The sequence below is a fragment of the Chelonia mydas genome, chromosome 6 (assembly GCF_015237465.2).
Source record: "Chelonia mydas isolate rCheMyd1 chromosome 6, rCheMyd1.pri.v2, whole genome shotgun sequence".
NCBI lineage: Eukaryota > Metazoa > Chordata > Testudines > Cheloniidae > Chelonia > Chelonia mydas.
Window position 1 is genome coordinate 121,870,196 of NC_051246.2, and position 18,260 is coordinate 121,888,455.

The 18,260-nt window shown below is 39.0% G+C and overlaps 1 protein-coding gene across 7 annotated transcripts in view; it reads right to left on the minus strand.

Moving 5' to 3' along the window:
- Nucleotides 1-18,260, minus strand: part of ARID4A (AT-rich interaction domain 4A) — a 63,513-nt gene that overhangs the window by 7,702 nt on the left and 37,551 nt on the right. For 2 of the 7 annotated variants that reach the window (XM_043548795.1, XM_037901177.2), the window contains exons 12-21: nt 15,914-15,986; nt 13,250-13,344; nt 13,025-13,122; nt 10,761-10,989; nt 5,891-6,141; nt 2,890-3,087; nt 1,443-1,520; nt 1,171-1,255; nt 778-979; nt 493-555 (exon numbers count right to left, since the gene is read on the minus strand). In XM_043548795.1, coding sequence (XP_043404730.1) covers nt 493-555; nt 778-979; nt 1,171-1,255; nt 1,443-1,520; nt 2,890-3,087; nt 5,891-6,141; nt 10,761-10,989; nt 13,025-13,122; nt 13,250-13,344; nt 15,914-15,986 — 1,372 coding nt within the window. The remainder of the gene's footprint in view (nt 1-492; nt 556-777; nt 980-1,170; nt 1,256-1,442; nt 1,521-2,889; nt 3,088-5,890; nt 6,142-10,760; nt 10,990-13,024; nt 13,123-13,249; nt 13,345-15,913; nt 15,987-18,260) is intronic. The other 5 variants (XM_043548796.1, XM_037901179.2, XM_037901178.2 and 2 more) reach the window with 4 other exon arrangements.

Consider the following 18,260-nt stretch of genomic DNA (forward strand, 5'->3'; position numbering starts at 1 on the left):
AGGAATGGATGGCTCAGAAGACTGGTAACAGGGTTACAGCCATTTCACTGCTAAATCAGTGGTTTCAATCAGAAGCCCTACAGATTGCAAGTAATAAGATGGTGCCTGATAGTTGTGCAGGACCTATATGAAATGAATTGGTGGCTTTGATTCAGTTCATACTAGACAAGGGTTCTCATCAAACAACACTGCCACCATTTGTACGTAACTAGCCTCCCTGCCGGATGCATGAGCTGTGAGACTGGAAGATTGAGTGACCATAGTAATGGCAACAATTTTATCTCTGGATTAGGATTGAAGCAGACTGATGCAAGAACATGGGGTAAGCTGCCCTTTCCCTAACTGCTTGGGGAGGAAATAGAGAATTTTTTTCCTCCACTGGTGTCAATTTAGTTCTTTCAACAGCATTAAAGTTCGCAGGAAAAAAGGGGGGGTTAAAATTGCTTTTTCAAAAAGGAATGAAAATCAAAACACAGGACAGAGATCACTCACCGTTTGATCCTCTATCAGAATCAAACATTCCTGAGCTACGTCTCGTCTGCCTGCGAGGTGTTCCTAAAAATCAAAATCAAAACTAATTAATTTATATAGAATAAAATTTGTTATATAGCTAGTAAACTGACTGACTGCACAGGACTTCAAAACTGTTGACTTACAATACAGCAATATGTTTATTAAACGTTTCATACTAACGTGTGGGTTTACATTATTAGTATTTACATACATTTCTCCTATGTATGAGCACCTAAGTGTCTCACATGACTGCATCAGGTGTACCTTCTGTTCCATTTGGTAATGATGAGCAATCTGACATATTGCTCCGTGTACTTCTGGCTCCTGCTTTACCTTCACTATTAGGTGTTTTGGATAAACTGCAAGACATGTTTGACAGAAGAGTAGATTTCAGAGGGGGGCGGCCACGTTTTGATTTCTGTTTCTCCTCATCCTTCTTTTCATCCTTTTCCTGGTCTTCTTTACTCTGAAGACACAAAATTGGGCATTCTATGAATGTACATCACTGCTTATAGTCAAAGCTTCACCCTTTTTGGGCTACACATTAAGGGGAGGGGCTAGGGAGTGAACAGCAAAATAAACTCATTCTTAGGAGCAGAGAGAGCCATTAAGCTCTTACAAACTATTACAAGAAGTTTACTGATCTACAAATATTACTTTTGCTTTTTTCTTTTGTTTTCTCTTTGGTCCTCCTTTGTCCAAAGGCCAGATAATCCGATCAGCTTTCACCCATTCATCGTATCTAAAGGCAAAACACAGCACACTGTTACTACTCCCATTAAAAACTGTTTTATTGTAATTTGATGGTTCAAAGCTGAATTGCAAAGACCTTAATAACAATTCAAAATAGATCCCCAACCCCCTTTTAGCAACATATCAAGTATCTGATGTTTTGAAACGTATTTAGCGCTATGTTTTATTGCAATTACCTTCCTAAGATCCTGAGGAAATCTGAAGGTGCAGACCTTCCTGGTCTCCTGCCAGCAAAGCACTGGAAGTCAGGTGACCTGGGGTCAATTACAGACTCTTCCATCAACTTCATGTGACCTTAGGAAATTCAGTTTTAATCTCTCCACGCCTCAGTTTCCCCATCTATAACACTGTTATAAAATAATCATACTTACCTGTGTTTTTAAAGAGTTTTCAAATCGTCTGGCAAAAGACACTAAGCATTAGGGGAGACTGTCAAAGGCATAAATGGAGTTAGGTGCTTATCTGCCATCTGTGCCTTTGAAATTCTCCTGCATTATTATTAATTATTATTATTATTAATAATATAGATGAGGGGATGTGAATAGAAGTTTGGAAAAAAGGTTTCTTTCAAACCTACGTGATGTCATAATGTCATTCAAGGAAGTCTGTTTAGATTTCTCAGGAATTCAATGAGGTGGCAAGTCTCAAATTTTAATGTACAAGGAAAATACATTTTAAAATATATTTGAGTTTTGTGGCATTAGCACAGTTGCATTGTTTCTAAAAATAAAGAAATGCCATTACACAGCAGGTATTAAATATAAGGAATGCACTCTTTTGGAATACAACGTAAGTGTTCAGTGGATTTTTTCTACACCTCCTTACAGTTCAGCTTCCCCACCCTGCTCCCACCGTGAATTTCTTAAAACATATATCTTCTTTACTTATAGCGAGTGTTCAACTGCCAGCATATTTTTTGTTGCTGAAATTTCAGAGTTTAATAAACCAATAACTGTATAAGCTACCCTAATACTAAATGCAATACAATTTCTAATACTCACGGTGGCATCTGGAAGCACAACACTACTTTCTTAAAAGGCCAGAGTAATTTAAAAGTCACTATCATAGCTCAAAAAGAAAAGGAGTACTTGTGGCACCTTAGAGACTAACGCTATATTCGCCAAAGGTCCGATCCTGCTGACCATTATTAGCAGGCTTCGGATTTATTCCCACAAGAACTCCAATTTAATATAACAGTACTACTCACAGTTTTATGATGAGATGGACCAAAATCCTGCAAACAAACACTTACACACATGCATAATTCCATTGGCTTCAATAGGATTACTCATATGTGAGTGAAGGTACTCACATGAAAAAAAGTTTTAGCAGGATCTGACCCTATTGTGCAATACTAATTCACTGCAGGGCCAAGAAACCCATTACTCTTCCCCCTTTGATGACATTTTCTCTTAAAAAGCAAAAAAATCTATGAATGCTACATTTTTTTTAAAAAAGAAAAGGAGTACTTGTGGCACCTTAGAGACTGACAAATTTATCTAAGGTGCCACAAGTACTCCTTTTCTTTTTGTGAATACAGACTAACACGGCTGCTACTCTGAAACCTTACATTTTTTTTTAGTAAACTAAAATGAAGTTAAAACGGTAATTTCTCCTTCTTACCTTACATTCCAGCCATAGTAATGTACTAAATATAAAACCTCTCCATCATCAATTTCTGTGCTTTTAATACTGGCTTCATAAATTTTCTGAGTTTTTCCACGTCCATATTTTACTTTCACTTTGGTTCCCGTTAGACAGGGCTCTGTGTCCTCCTCATCTTCCTCCCCTTCTGATTCTCCTTTGTTTTCAATTTCCTCCCTGTAGCAAGGTATATTTATAATGCCCACTGATTATTTAATTAAAATCAGACCTAAAATTTCCAAAGCTTAGTTAAATATTCCCTTTCTAATCAGCAGAAGGAGAAGAGAAAAATTTGTACTCAGGAGTTCCCTGATTCATGAAGTGCAATGTATAAAAAAAGGGATTGGTCATAGCTTATTCAAGTCATACACCTCCACTCTGTTTTGCATAAGCTAGAAGTGTTAAAAATGATGCATCGGATTTATTCACAAATCACATTTTAACATGATTTATTATGTGCAAAACTATCTGAAAGCTTTAAATGTTTACCATCTGAAACATATGGAGATCACAGAAAGAAGATGGACAAAATATATTACATTAACTCACTGCTTTGAGGCTCAAGTGAAACAGGAGGTGCTGAGCAAGGAGACACTAACTTTAATTCTTAATATTTGCTTCTGATGTGCTATTTTAAATTTTTCCACCTTTCACAATTTGCTTTCAAGTTATATGAAATGTTTGCACTATCAATGTAATGGCTCTTTTGTGGATATCTAATCAGTTCCACTGAAGCAAATAGTGGTAAACACAAGGTTACAATAAATGCCTTTAACCATGATAAAAATTCTTAACAGCCTCTTTTTTAAATTATATCTACCATTTAACTTAAGGAAAGATCCATAATAATAAGGACTAGGTGCCTGAAAAATGTCTTTTCAATAACCAGTGTCTCATCTGATCTACATACTTTCATGGCCTTTTAAACAAATTATTTGGAATAGAAGCAAAGCCTAGAACTAAAAGTAGACAAAATAGACAGAAAATGCAGTTTGCTTTGTACAAAAGATAAATGTTAGTTCATCTCTGACTATAACCTATCTTGCAGCAATAACAGTTTACACTAGAAGGAAAGATGATGGCCAAGGCATCTAGTACTTACAAGAAAGAAGACTAAGACTGTAGATATATGTAATACACCTATGCAACCTACTGTACACCCACGCTGTATCTATGTTTGAATGGAATTTTTGCTTGCTGTGTTATTCTACAAGATCTTTCTTTTGACTGAAAGCGCAGCCTTCTTTGAAGTCACTGTTTTTTCCAGGAGTGCATCAAAATGAGAACATCAGAATGGCCAGACTGGGTCAGACCAAAGATCCATCTAGCCCAGTATCCTGTCTTCCGACAGTGGCCAATGCCAGGTGCTTCAGAGAGAATGAAGAGAACAGTGGTCCCATTCCGTCACTCATCCCCAGCTTCTGGCAAACAGAGGCTATTGACACCATCCCTGCCAATCCTGGGTTAATAACTATTGACCTATCCTCCAGGAACTTACCTAGTTCTTTTTTAAACTCTGTTATATAGTCTAGGCCTTCACAACATCCTCTGGCAAAGAGTTCAACAGGTTGATTGTGCGTTGTGTGAAGAAATACTTCTTGTTTGTTTGTTTTAAACCTGCTGCCTATTAATATCATTGGGTGACCCCTAGTTCTTGTGTTAAGAGGAGTAAATAACACTTCCTTATTTATTTTCTCCACTCCAGTCATGATTTTATAGACCTCTATCATATCCACCCATAGTCATCTCTTTTCCAAGCTGAAAAGTCCCAGTCTTATTAATCTCTCCTCATATGGAAATGATATGGAGATGATGCAGTCAACACATTCTCCAGTTGTTTGAAACAAAAAGTCATCAGGCTTGATTCACTCTCAGCTTGTGCCCCAAGTGCACAAGTGAATTATGTCACAATGAGCAAAACCAATCCCTGAATGGAGTGAGGGGGTAGTCAGAACTAGCAGGGTGGGAAGAGAGAGGCCTAGCCTGTTTTCACAACCCCTGGACAGCAGTGATTTAAACCAATTCTGCCTCTCAGTTTGTACTATGGATGCTATTTTCTACTAGTTGGCTCTTTACTCCAACATCTCCTCATTCTTCCACATTGTTCTGTTGCCTGCCACTCTCTCCTTGCCCTCCATGTTGCTCTCTCTCCTTCCCTGCCTCTTCAATCCATCTCCCCTTTTCATTTTTAACCCCCCTTTCCCTTCCTTTCTCCTTTGCTCTTATTAATTCATCCCCTCCAGCCCTCTAAAATACATTTAAATAAAAATAGAAACATGCACAAGCTGGACATTTGCCAACCATCATTAGCCACTTTGCTTATATGTTACATCCACTTTCTACCCCAAATCATACAATATAAATAGACAAGACAGAGTGTGGAAAACCATTTATCACTACATGGTTGTACAACACCTAACAACACCTAGCCAATCCTAGCTGGCGCTTGCGTGTAGTACTGTGCACAAATACCAATATACTCTAAACCCGCAGTGACAAAAGTCCATCCAGAGACGTGGTACAGCAGTGAATATTGTGTGCAACTGAGGAGGGTGGCGACACTCTTGGCTAAAGCATCCCAGAAGTGGGGCTGGGATGAGAACAGAGCTAGAGCATCCAGGGATGCACTGATTCAATACTTCTCCTGGGAAGCATCCTCAAGAGAAACTCTTGTATGGCCCCCAAAACTAGAATGCTGCCCTCCCTGACCGAACCCTTGGAGGAAGATAACAGTAGAAATACTACCTGCCATCTCCCAGGAACGAATCCTCCCTCAGGTACAGCAGGCCTCTGCTATTTTGGAGATGCACAAGGAGGGGAAAATTGTAATGGGGAGTGCGTGTGTGTGAAAATCATGGACCTGATTCACATCTGATCTCCTGGAATGGAATCCTAAACCTCCCTTGTACTCAGCTTATACAGAGTGCCATTGTACCACCACACAGCCATTCTCAAAGAGCGGATGTAAGTTAATATGTACCTCTCTTGCCTTCTCTCTTCCTCTTCATCAGATTCTTTATCAGATTCCTCTTGTTTTTTCATTTTCTTCTCTTTTTGCTTTGGTGTGTTCTTTCTCCCGAGTGGTGTCTCATTTTCTTTCTTCTCTGCATTCTCAAGTGTTTCCTCTACATCTTTATTTTCTTTGTTGTTATCTTTTAATTTGTCCTGCATTTTATCCTCTTCAGTTTCCTTTTTAGTAGTTATTGCATCGCGAGCAAGTCTCCTCCGTCCCTAAGACAGAAACGCAATCTGTTAATCAAGCATAGTCATGTTCAGGGCAGGGGAGGTTATGCAGTGCATGCTGTGCACTGAAGTATATTTATTTTTCTTGTACAGAAGACAGATTGGAGGCCAATGTGAAGTTTTGCATTTGAGAGTTATCACATATTTATAAATTTAAAACATTATTTGGTATCAACAGAATCACCATTCTGTTTACAATTATGGGATTCCAATATCAGAGTTCTAGCTTTTCATTAGCTTCCAGGTGCATTTTAAAGGAATTTGTTTAGATCAAAAAGGCCTGTAGTCCCTGAACACATGAAATATCACCCTCCCTAGCTAACTATGGCAGTTGTGGTAAGTGGAACTACTTGAGTTGACAGTCCCATGGTTTAAAAGGGACAGAGGTGCTCACAAGGCATTTTCCATGAGGGATCCTCAACTCTGGAAATTGCTCTCCTTGGTCTGACAGGATCCAGATTTGTATGCAGTGTTGTTGTAGCCGTGTTGGTTCCAGGATATTAGAGGGACAAAGTGGGTGATGTAATATCTGTTACTGGACCAACGTCTATTGGTGAGAGACACAAGCTTTCGAGCTTACACAGAGCTCTACTTCAGGTCTGGGCCTGATGAAGAGCTTTATGTAAATCTGAATGCTTGTCTCGCTCATCAACATAAGTTGGTCCAATAACAGATATTACCTCACCAACCTTGTCTCTCTAGATTTGTTAGCCTTCAGAGCATGCTGCAAGACTGCTGGAATTTCCAAAGGGGCAAAGAAAAGCAGTGGGGATAGCTGGTGAGTTTTGGGGAAGGGGGCCTTAACTGTTATGGGCTTATTGTTTTATTATTAAGCAACGTAGGTGCTCTTTTTGGTCGCGTCACATTTTTGTACTCCGAATATAAATCCTTCTGTTAGAATGTATTTATTATCAAACAACAATCAAAACCCATTAGGTGCCCTAATAATTAAACTTATAGCAACATAATGGCAACCACCTGGAAGCATTACATAGTCACATACAGATAACATTACCTACATATTATTTAATGCTGCTGGCTGGCTGAGTTAACAGGTTAACTTTGCCATCCAAGAAGTCAAAGCAGCATAAAAAAAACCTTCCTCTCCCTCTTCTCTCCTGGCGCACAACCTTCCCCAAAAACCCTGTCAAATAAAAATAGCTTTTGCGGCATGCTGGAAGGTGATCAAGTTAGAGAAAATCATAGATGATTGGTCTGTATTATCTTCTTATATTTTCAGTGCTTGTCTAAAGCTAAACATTGTATATTTATATTATTGTAGAAGCCACATCTTTTAAACTATTGATTCAATACAGTTAGAGCATTTTAAGCAGCATTTCCAGTAAGCATATGCTCACAGTATTTTTATTTTCATTTACTAAGAGCCTTTCTATCAATCATTTAATACCTTGATAGGATCTAGTCAACAAAAAACTTGAATAGGAAACAAACTTCTGATGTTATATGGAAGCTATCTTACATCACAAGGATAAGTGATACTAAATATGCATTATTAACTATTTTAACTGGAAACATTCTTTCTTCTTTGGTAATTGCCAGAAGTAACTTTTTTCGCCTTTCAGTGTGCTAGTTTTAATCAATGAACACATAGTCACTTCCTTAACAGAACTAGCCAGAGTTCTAGCCAGTTAATCTAGAGAATTGAGCCAGTTAATTTCTTGTTCCAATGAAAGAAAAATTCTTTTAAGTATATTCTTATATTCTACTGTAGTAAGAGGAGGTCCTGAAACAAACTCTTGTATCAGAGGCCCAGTCTGAGGCCTGAAGCCTGAACCAAAGTACTTCCAGGCAGTGTTAAGCAAAGCTGGGCTGTGAGCCAGAGGCAAGTCCCACTCACAGAAGTTGGCAAGAAAAGGTTGTTAGAAGCACATGCACACACACATATGTGCTAATGAGAGGAACTTGCACCAAGACGGCATCAGAACACTCCACAGAGATAACAAAGAACAGGCAGGTGCATCTTAAAGACAGGGTCAAAAGGACAACATGATGGATAGATTCGTTTGAACTATGATGAGTAATCTGTCCTGCAACAGTATAAAAGCAGGTCCTGGAACTCACATATTTGTCCATCCTAGGGGGCAGTGGAGTGTCCCGCCACTGACTGAGCTGTGTCCATTGCCAGGGAGCACAAATTCGTAGTATGCCTTGTAGAGTCTATAGGGAACTATTACTGTGCTTCATTTGACAATAAACCTGGCTCGGGTTCCTTCGTACCTTACTAGAGCCTGTGGTTTTTGGGGGTTCTCTCGGAGTCTGCTGCGTTAGCTATCTGCGCAGAACTGGGGCAGCACACAGAGGGAACACGCATGCAGCTGACTGTTATCATTGAACAAGAGCACAGCACCACACCGGTAGCTACCGACATCATCTACTTTTGATTGAACATTGAATTAGATGGGTCACTGATATATCTATGTACCTGCTGATATGGCCCTCATCACCACAGCAGCCAAGTAATACTCAAAATGAAAAAATAAAAATAAAGACATCAAACAAAAACCTCACTATTCCACCATTCCCCTCTCTGTATATGTGAATGAGCTGAAAGGCTGAAGATTTTTATTTATTTTTTAAAGAGAGTTATCACGAGAACACTAGGTCAAAGAAATGGGGTTTACATTTGGTACTTAAAGCTGTGAGTTGTCTGCTCATTCTTATCTCTTGCAGGAGGAAGTTCCATAATCTAGGTCCAGCTCCTGTGAAAATTATCCTCTGTGTTCACAAGTCTACCCCATTTGGTGAGAGTTTTACGGTTCTGGTGGAACACAGCTATTGATGAAAGTGCAGGGAAACAAAGACTGAGTCAGAAGGGACCATCACAATCATCTAGTCTGACCTCATGCACATTGCAGGGCACAGAACCTCACCCACCCACTCCTGTAATAGACCCTTAACCTTTGGCTGAGTTACTGAAATCCTCAAATCATGATGTAAAGAGAATCCACCATTTACACTAGTTTAAACTTGCGAGTGACCCGTGCCCCACACTGCAAAGGAAGGTGAAAACCCCCCAGGGTCTCAGCCAATCTGACCCGGGGGAAAATTCCTTCCTGACCCCAAATATAGCGATCAGTTAGACCCTAAGCATGAGGGGAAGACCCACCAGCCAGACACTTGCGAAAAAATTGTCTGTAGTAACTCAGAGCCCTCCCCAGCTAGTGACCCATCACCAGCCATTGGAGGAGATATTTGCTGCTAGCAGTCACAGATCAGCTACATGCCATTGTAGGCAGTCTCATCATACCATCCCCTCCATAAACTTATCAAGCTCAGTCTTGAAGTCAGTTAGTTTTGACCCACTACTCCATTTGAAAGGCTGCTCCAGAACTTCACTCCTCTGCTGGTTAGAAACCTTCATCTAATTCCAAGCCTAAACTTGTTGATGGCCAGTTTATATCCATTTGTTCTTGTGTCCACATTGGCACTTAACTGAAATAACTTCTCTCTCTCCCTGGCGTTTATCCTTCTGATGTTTTTTTAAAGAGAGCAATCATGTTTCCCCTTCTTTTGGTTAGGCTAAACAAGCCAAACTCTTTGAGGCTCCTCTCATAAGGTAGGTTTTCCATTCCTTCAAATATCCTAGGAGCCCTTCTCTGTACCTGTTCCAGTTTGAATTCATCTTTCTTAAACATGGGAGACCAAAACTGGACACAGTATTCCATATGAGGTTTCACCTGTGCCTTGTATAATGGTAACTAACACTTCCTTTTCTCTACTGGAAATACCTTGCCTGATGCATCCTAGGACTGCATTAGCCTTTTCATGGCCGTATCCCAACATTGGTGGCTCATCGTCATCCTGTGATCAGCCAATATACCCAGGTCTTTCTCCTCCGTCACTTCCAACTGATACGTACTCAGCTTGTAGCAAAAGTTCTTGTTGTTAGTCCCCATGTCCATGACCTTGCACTATTAAATTTCATCCCATTTCTATTACTCCAGTTTTCAAGGTCATCCAGATCATCTTGTATGATATTCCGGTCCTTCTGAGTATTGGCAATACCTCCCAACTTTGTATCATCTGCAAATTTTATTAGCACATTCCCACTTTGTGCGCCACGGTCAGTAATAAAAATGTTAAATAAGTTTGGTCCCAAAACTAAGCCCTGAGGAACTCCACTAGTAACCACCCCCCAGCCTGACAGTTCACCTTTCAGTATGACCCATTGTAGTCTCCCCTTTAACCAGTTCTTTATCCCCATCTTCTCCAATTTAACTAATAATTTCCCATGTGGACCTGAATCAAATGCATTACTGAAACCTAGGTAGGTTAGATCTATTGCATTTCCTTTGTCTAAAGATGACCTCAGGTAGCTTGGTCAATCTCCTGGAGGGTTTTGACCATCGAGAGAGAACTTAAAATGGACTATATTCAATGGGAAGCCAATGTAATCAGTGGAGCATTGTCTTGATATGTGAATGGAAGCCTGTGTTGTTCAGCATGCGGACTCCTGTGTTTTGTACAAGTATGGCAATTCCCATGTACAGCCAATCCTCTAGGGAAATCTCATATCAGTAAACTATTAAGGACACCCAGTTCTATTGAGCACATAAATAAAAAACCCCTCAAATCAGACTACTTACTCTCGGGGATCTTAATTCTATTTCCTCTTTTTCACTTTCACTGCTGGAATCATTTTCTTCTACTTCATTTTTTACTTCTGCTGGAAGCATTTCTTGTTCCTCTTTTACACTTTCCTCCATTGGTTCTTCTTGTTTCTGAATGTCTTCTACCACTTTTGGTTCATTATGATGGATGGTCCTAAACTGAATGTTTGCAGAGCGGCAGTATTCCTCAAAACCATAAAGATACCTATATATGCAAACAGAGTTTCATTACATTTTTACTGTTGCATATCTGCTGATTTTCATTTCACTGAACTTCAAAAAAATTCTTTATTTTCTTGCTTTCAGAAGTGCAAGAGAAGAGCACTAACTCCTGGGGCGGGGGAACAAACAACCAATCCCCAAAACCCCAAACCAAAAACATTAAAAACCTCAACCCTATGTTAAGAGATTTTGAGGTAGCATGATTAAGCAGTCATATCTGAATGACTACGTTTAACATTGCGTGTGCACAGCTTTAATTCTGTCCCATTTGCTTAAGCATTCATGACAGTCAAGAGCATATCATGCTATACAGTTTCTCAAACACACAATTGCTTCTACAATCTTAGAATCAGCTTGCAATATTTTTTCCATTCTTATATTGTTAGAGCGTTTTCGATGTCATAATGGTCTATCACAGCTTTACTAATCTTTGCATGCTAAATACTTTTCTCTGTAAAATATGCATCTTAAATTAGTACCCAGCTCAGCTCCCATTGAAGAAAATCTGAATATTTTCATTTTCATTTACTTTAACAAGTAGGATGAGATCCTTAGTCACCTGCTATTCAACAAGCACCAACTTTCATTAGGTTCAAGAGAATGAGGTAGTTAACCACTAAGCTAGTTTAGCTGCAACATTCAGGTGGCCTTATATATGCCTGCAAATTTTCAATTTTCTTCTTATTTAATCAGCAATAGTTTGCTGTGTACTTTTCAAATGTATTATTTTAATGAGCTGTCTGGCATAAACAACTGTAAAAGAGATAATACACATCAATCTAAGGCTTAGAAAACATATGACATACTGTATTTGAGAAACAAAATGCAACCATGTCATTAAAGATTTTTGTACTGCAAATGCACAACGGTGAGAGTTAATGTTGCATGTGTAACTTAAGCAATTCCTGATACTGGTGCCAACCACACAAACTCAGTGCTCAATTGTTCTGATTGTTTTCTTAAACAAAAAAAATTAAGTTCTTCAGAACTGGGCAAAACATTCCCCCTGCTTCCCACATGCAGAGCTCAAAATGCTGAATTATATTTGCTCAACCTTTCAGGAGAAAAAAAAGGAAAAAAAAGCCCACTTTACTTAGAAAGTAAGCCTGAAACATATTTAGTGCAGAAGATGTAAGAATCATAAATGAAAATACAACTGAACATCAGGGGTTAGAATGAAAAGGCTTATACAGCCTTAACTCAAGTGGTCACCACCACTTCTCCTACTCTTATAGCTAACAAAGTGTGTCTGAAAACCATAGATCTGTAGATGATAAAGATATAAACAAAATTTCTGCACTGATGTTCGAAAGATTACTTCTGCAACACACAGGCATCTGAAGAAGTGGGTATTCACCCACAAAAGCTTATGCGCCAATACGTCTGTTAGTCTATAAGGTGCCACAGGACTCTTTGCCGCTTTTACAGATCCAGACTAACATGGCTACCCCTCTGATACCTTCTGCAACACACTTATTTCTAGCTACATTGTACAGAAAGTTTAAAAGTCTGGAGCAAATAAATGCAAAGCTCTGCCCATATCATGCAGCTATCACAAATCTCAGTGGAAGTAGAATGTGTGCGCATCTGAGGACAGAGTCTGTCCATGGTGTTAAGCATAAGTTGCAAACTGATTGTATAGCAGTTTAATTGCTATATTCCAAAACAGTAATCCCACAAGCCAACAATGGAGATTTCCTGCCCTAAAACAAGCATTGTTCTAAGAAACTGCAACTGCAAGATCCTACATGGTGCCCAGCAGTCTTCTACTCCCCTTTGTAGTTAATGGAAGTGGACGATGCCAAGCACCACTCTCACTGCAGAACTCCGGCCCTTGTTTTCAAGAACTTCTTAAAATCTGGCAAAATTAATGTAGCAACATAACAAGAGAATGTGGAATACTTACTTGTCTATTAATATCAACTCCTGAGCCATCAAAATAAAGTGTTCATGCCACTTTTAAGATTTTCCATATTTATAAAACCATTCATTCAATCACCTAATAAGATATAACTTACTTTCTATAAGCAGTTTTTACATTGTAGGAAGCAGCTGAGTTCAAAATAGGAATGCCAAGGTCCATATAAATTTGCTTCCATACAGCACCGCTGTCAATCTGGAAAAGTAAGTTTTATTCGTTAACCAGGAAAATTAAGAACGAAATTTACTGTGACACTAGAACTGTAACCATAATTTTCAAGAATACGAATAGATGTTTTGCTTAAGAAAAATTTGACACTTACATTGTCGCACCCACCCTGTTGATACACAAGTCTAAAAAGTTTGAAGAGGTTAAGATCCTTGTAGCCCAGAACAGGAGGTTTATTGATAGGAGTACCTAATTAACATAAGAATACAAATAAATAAAGTTGCCATGCAGATGAGCAAACTTCTCTTCCATCCCATAGCACACACTTGATTGCTGGTACATTTTTCAAATTAGTGTCTGTAATAATATTTTTATCCATAAAAAGGCATCCCAAGTCAGTTGCTCCCAACCAATGGTCATACTCAGCTTTGGTGTCAACATCTGGTTGATTTCTCGGTGGATTATTATAATGTTTGGCATCATTGGTCTGCAAATTACACAGGTTTTCTGACCCTCCTCAAATCTCTCAGGAAAACCCGATCTGATAGGCTGCCCTTCCAAGTTTTGGCTTCCCTTCCATGTTTTCCCTGCTGTTTGGTTAAGGGCAGCCAAAACTTGGAAGGGCAGCCTATCAGAATTGTTAAGGGAAAGCCTGGTAAATGGTAGGGTGTGGGAGTCGATAAAGAGAAGATCATCAAATGTTTGGGTGAAGGGGACATGGAGTAGAAAATTAAATTAAAGGGTCAGAATGTGAAATAGTGGAAAAGGTGGCAAGAGAAAAATATTTCTGTGGAGAGAGAGTATGAAACTAAACTAAGAGTTGGGAATCAAGTAGGAAACGAGAATCTATTAATTGTGAAAGAGGAGGCCAGAAACAAACAGGGGTAAGGGCTGAAAATTGATGAAGTTGCTGCTCTTCTCTGCCAAGGTAGAAAAGGAGGCCCCCTTTTTTCCATGAATAACTATCTTTAAGCAATATCAGTTTGTCTCAGGACTGAGTCTTTACTTTTACTGCTCTGTTACTTTCCTTGTTTTCCCCCGTCCCATGGCCGCCTACACAGTCTCTCCCTGTTTCCTGGATTAACTGCACTTGAGGCAGGGTGACACTCCCCAATGAAGGAAGAAGAGAAAGGACAGCAACAGAAGTAGAACAATCACATTATAAAGAAGCTAGTGTTGCTTACACATGACACTTTTCTCTGAAGCCCCTCCTTATTTTTTCTCTCTCTCCCCTCCCCCCTCGAGTGCTAATTCCACATGGCATGGCCTTCAACGTGATGCTGGATGAACTCCAGAAAAGCCTGCCATAACAAATACATGACCCACTGATATATTTGTGATAGGCAAGTGGCAAGACTGAACAGGCTAGGTACTACTCCATTAAGCCTCTATGGATTGGAAAATATCTTATTAAAGAGAAGACCAGCCTACTTAAAATGGTGTCCTGCCATATATATTTTTTTTATTTATACTGAAAGATTGTGAAACCATTTTGTTTGAACTAATATAGTCTGTCTGTCTCCCTTTTGTATGTTTTTCTACCAACATTTATTGTCATAGATTATTGTAATATTTTATGAACTTTTATGCACTCTTCCCTGGTTCACCAAAGGGCAGAGAAGGTATTCAGCACGTAACTGATTCTAAACTTACTCCTCTCAACCCCAGTCCTTTTAAATCCAGATATAACCACACGTGCTTTGCTATACTATGCTGTAATGTCACCACTGCTATGGAATCATTTTGGAGCCTGGCAATTTGGGGATCTACAAATTGGTCAAATAGCAGTTTTTAGTACATACGGTGCTTACAGAAAATTTTAAAAGATATTTTCTGCCCTGTGGAAAACAGCTGCTAATTTTTAACAGAAGTCTCTAAAGAAAGCCCAGTCTTATTCATACATTTTTTTCAATTTTGCTATTGATCAAAACAAGTCTGCAAACTTTTTATATTCAAAAAGACAGCCATTTCAGAGCATAAAATATGTGGGCACAATATGTTATTTGCTGAAAGGATAACCTATTTTTTGGCTTCAGTGCCTTTAGAAAAGCTCAGGGTGTTCAAACGGTTTGCCTCCCTAAAACTGGAAAACTAGTATTGCATAAGCCACTGAAATTTGCGGTTGTAAGGAGGGTGAAACTGGGAGGAGGGCAAAGCACTGTACTATGTATGAAGGGATCTGCAGCACTTCCAATATATTCTTTGCCATTATAAGCATCTAAGTGTCATGTATATAACAGATTGGGCTAATTCTGTCGAGAAAAGTAGCAAATCTACTCCTTCCTTATTCTAACTATTGAGCCAAGCTGGATCGCTTAGGTTGCTTTCCAGGTGAATGTCACTGTTGCTCCACTACCAGTAGAATGTCTGTGCGTGATTCGGATAGCTTTGCAACAACACTTAAAAATGGCACATTTCCAGATTTCTGGTGGCTGAAAGTTCCACAACCCAGGGCCAAGTCTCGAAGTGTTTTTATCCTCCAAATCAGAGTTGCCAGCCACAGCTGCCATAGAGGGACACCAACTCAGAGGCTACTTCAGAGATACTTTGGTACTAGCCCATCAAAAAAACCCAACACACCAAACAACAACAGAAAACCAAACATCAATTAGGCAGGGTTTGCTTTTACTCTGTGTGTTACGCTGAAAAGCATCTGACAAAAGAAGACTTGCCCCATTTGAAAATGGTTACAAATGTTTTCGTCTGTATCAGGTTAGTTATTGTAATATACATGTTTCCCTGATGCAAGGGTGATACCATAATACACCACATTAAATGGGTTGGTACACAAGAGATAATAAGTTAAGTTATGAAGTACCTCTGTCTTCCATAAACTTGTAAAGCTGTTGGAGGAAGCTGTCCCTCTCTTCAGGATCAAGCTCTTCCTCAGGCTGTCAAAACAAAGGGAGACATATTGAAAATATTAAATGCATTGGGATAGTCAGATCCCAAACAATTCATCTGCACAAAAGAGCCAAGCTAGAATTGTTCACCCATATAAAAATATGATATCCAGAAAATAAACCAATCAGAAAGGGCTAGCCACACAAATGAGCAAAAGTTTAAATAAGATGAGGAGGACTAACTTGGTTCCCCTCCGAAGGTTCAAAACCCCATAAACTGGAATCTCAACTGGGGAAAAAGAAAATATAGAGCAGTGGGATTCTCAATTCATTAGGGGAAAAAAAGACTAAGAAGTACGACATGGCCTGCACTAATATATTATGTGATGTCATACAGTAAAATCTAATACTGAATGTGTTATTTACAAGACCACAGCAGTTAACATGAATTCTAGCTTTCCCCAGTAGCAAAACTATAGTCAAGGGTGCAAAATGGTTTCCACTGTAACAGCCCCTATAGCTTCAGATGCTCATACATCCCTTGGGGAATGAAACTTTCCATGCTTGGTCTCAGCTCAAAGAGGTCATCTCTGGAAACATCTCAGGAGTCACTCATATAATTCAGAACAGCAGAATGTATGTTATCTATCCTGTTTTCTTTTTACCTCTACTATTCTTACACTGCGACCACAGATAAATACACCTAAACTTTGAGTTGGATAGTCCACAATGTGGAGTAAAGCCTTTGCTATGTTCAAAGGGAAAATGTTAAAATAAATAAAAGTTAAGAGAAAAAAATCACTTTTGAGCATGTTCAGTGGTATTCTGAGATTTTAGCAGAGCCTAATGAGGTCTTGCTCCCTGCAACGTCTTATGTATGCCACATTCTAGTCTTAAGGATTGCTGGTGAGGCTGTCTGTACAAAAGTGCCTGTCACCAAGGAAAGATGTATAGAAAAAAGTCAAAAATGAAGCTCCACTATTGTATCATTAGTAGAAAAATCACAAGCAGTTTTGAGAGGAAGGGGGAAGCAATAAAAAGGTTACTGATCTCAGTTTTAGTTTGGTCTGCATTCAGCAAATGCTAAGCTTTCATTTTAATAAAATTACATTCCTAATTTTCTGTTGCGAAAATAGAGCCATTGCAAGCTAAACTGATACACCACTGCCTTGTTAACTGAAAAACAGCTTCCTGTGAAGCACTGGTATTAGTTCACCCCTTCTTCATCCTGCTTGCTTCAATGAGCTGTAATGTCCAGAGCCCAATGAGGGCCATTTAAATACTGACATTATTCCGCAGAGAGAATTTGTATTTCTTCTCTTCTGATTTTTCTTTGAAAAGAAACAAGGAAATTAAATGCCAACCCACAAAATTATATAATGCTATAGTGGCCATTTTGCTCATCCTGTATATTCTAAGGTATACATTTAACAGAAATATAAGTAAGCTATAAAATTAACAATAGAATCACACAGACAATGCTGCATATTTATTATTGCATAGGAACCTTAGCTTTTATATTTCCTGCATTTAAAAAAATTAAACTGTGCAATCTTAACATTGCAATTAATAGATCTCACCATTTACTGTAAAAGGTTTTTATACCTATGGATAAAAAGCACTATAAATGCTAGATATCTACAGATGTTCAAAATTCAGAAGCACTTCCACCTTGAACTGTTTACTCTTGTGAACATATCCCCAAAACTAAAACAATGAAACTGTAGGTTAGAAATAGCTCTTCCATGAGCAGATACTTAAATAATAACAGTCTCTCAGTATCTTCTCCTGAAGTTAAACAAAAGGCAAAGATGAAAAACTGTACATCCCAAGGGAACAGGAGAAGGAAGACCAAGTAAGTGACTAGCCATGGAGAGCGTGGAAAACAGAAGGAAGAGTTAGGACAGTCGATGCACTTAATTGGCCAGTCACTGGACAGCAGACCAGGTGAAACAGACTCACGAGTTGATCCTGGAGAGCATTTCACATTAGGCTATCTATATGCTATCCTTACCCCCTCTCTGTGTATCCTGGGTGCAAGTGATTCCCAGGACATCACCTGCTGTTCTGAAGCAGGGTTTCATTTCAATTATCAACTGCCCTCCAGGCTTCACGAACTTAATGTCCTTAAGGGAACATCCTTGCTCCTGAGAGATGAGGAGGGATGAATTATTATTTCTGTCATGATCGCCTCAACCAATTGGGGCCCCATTTTGCTAGATGTTACACATTGAGAGAGACAGTCCTTCCCTGAAAAGCTTACAGTATGAATAGACAAAACAAAGGAAGCTTTATTATTCCTGTTTTACAGATGAATATAGG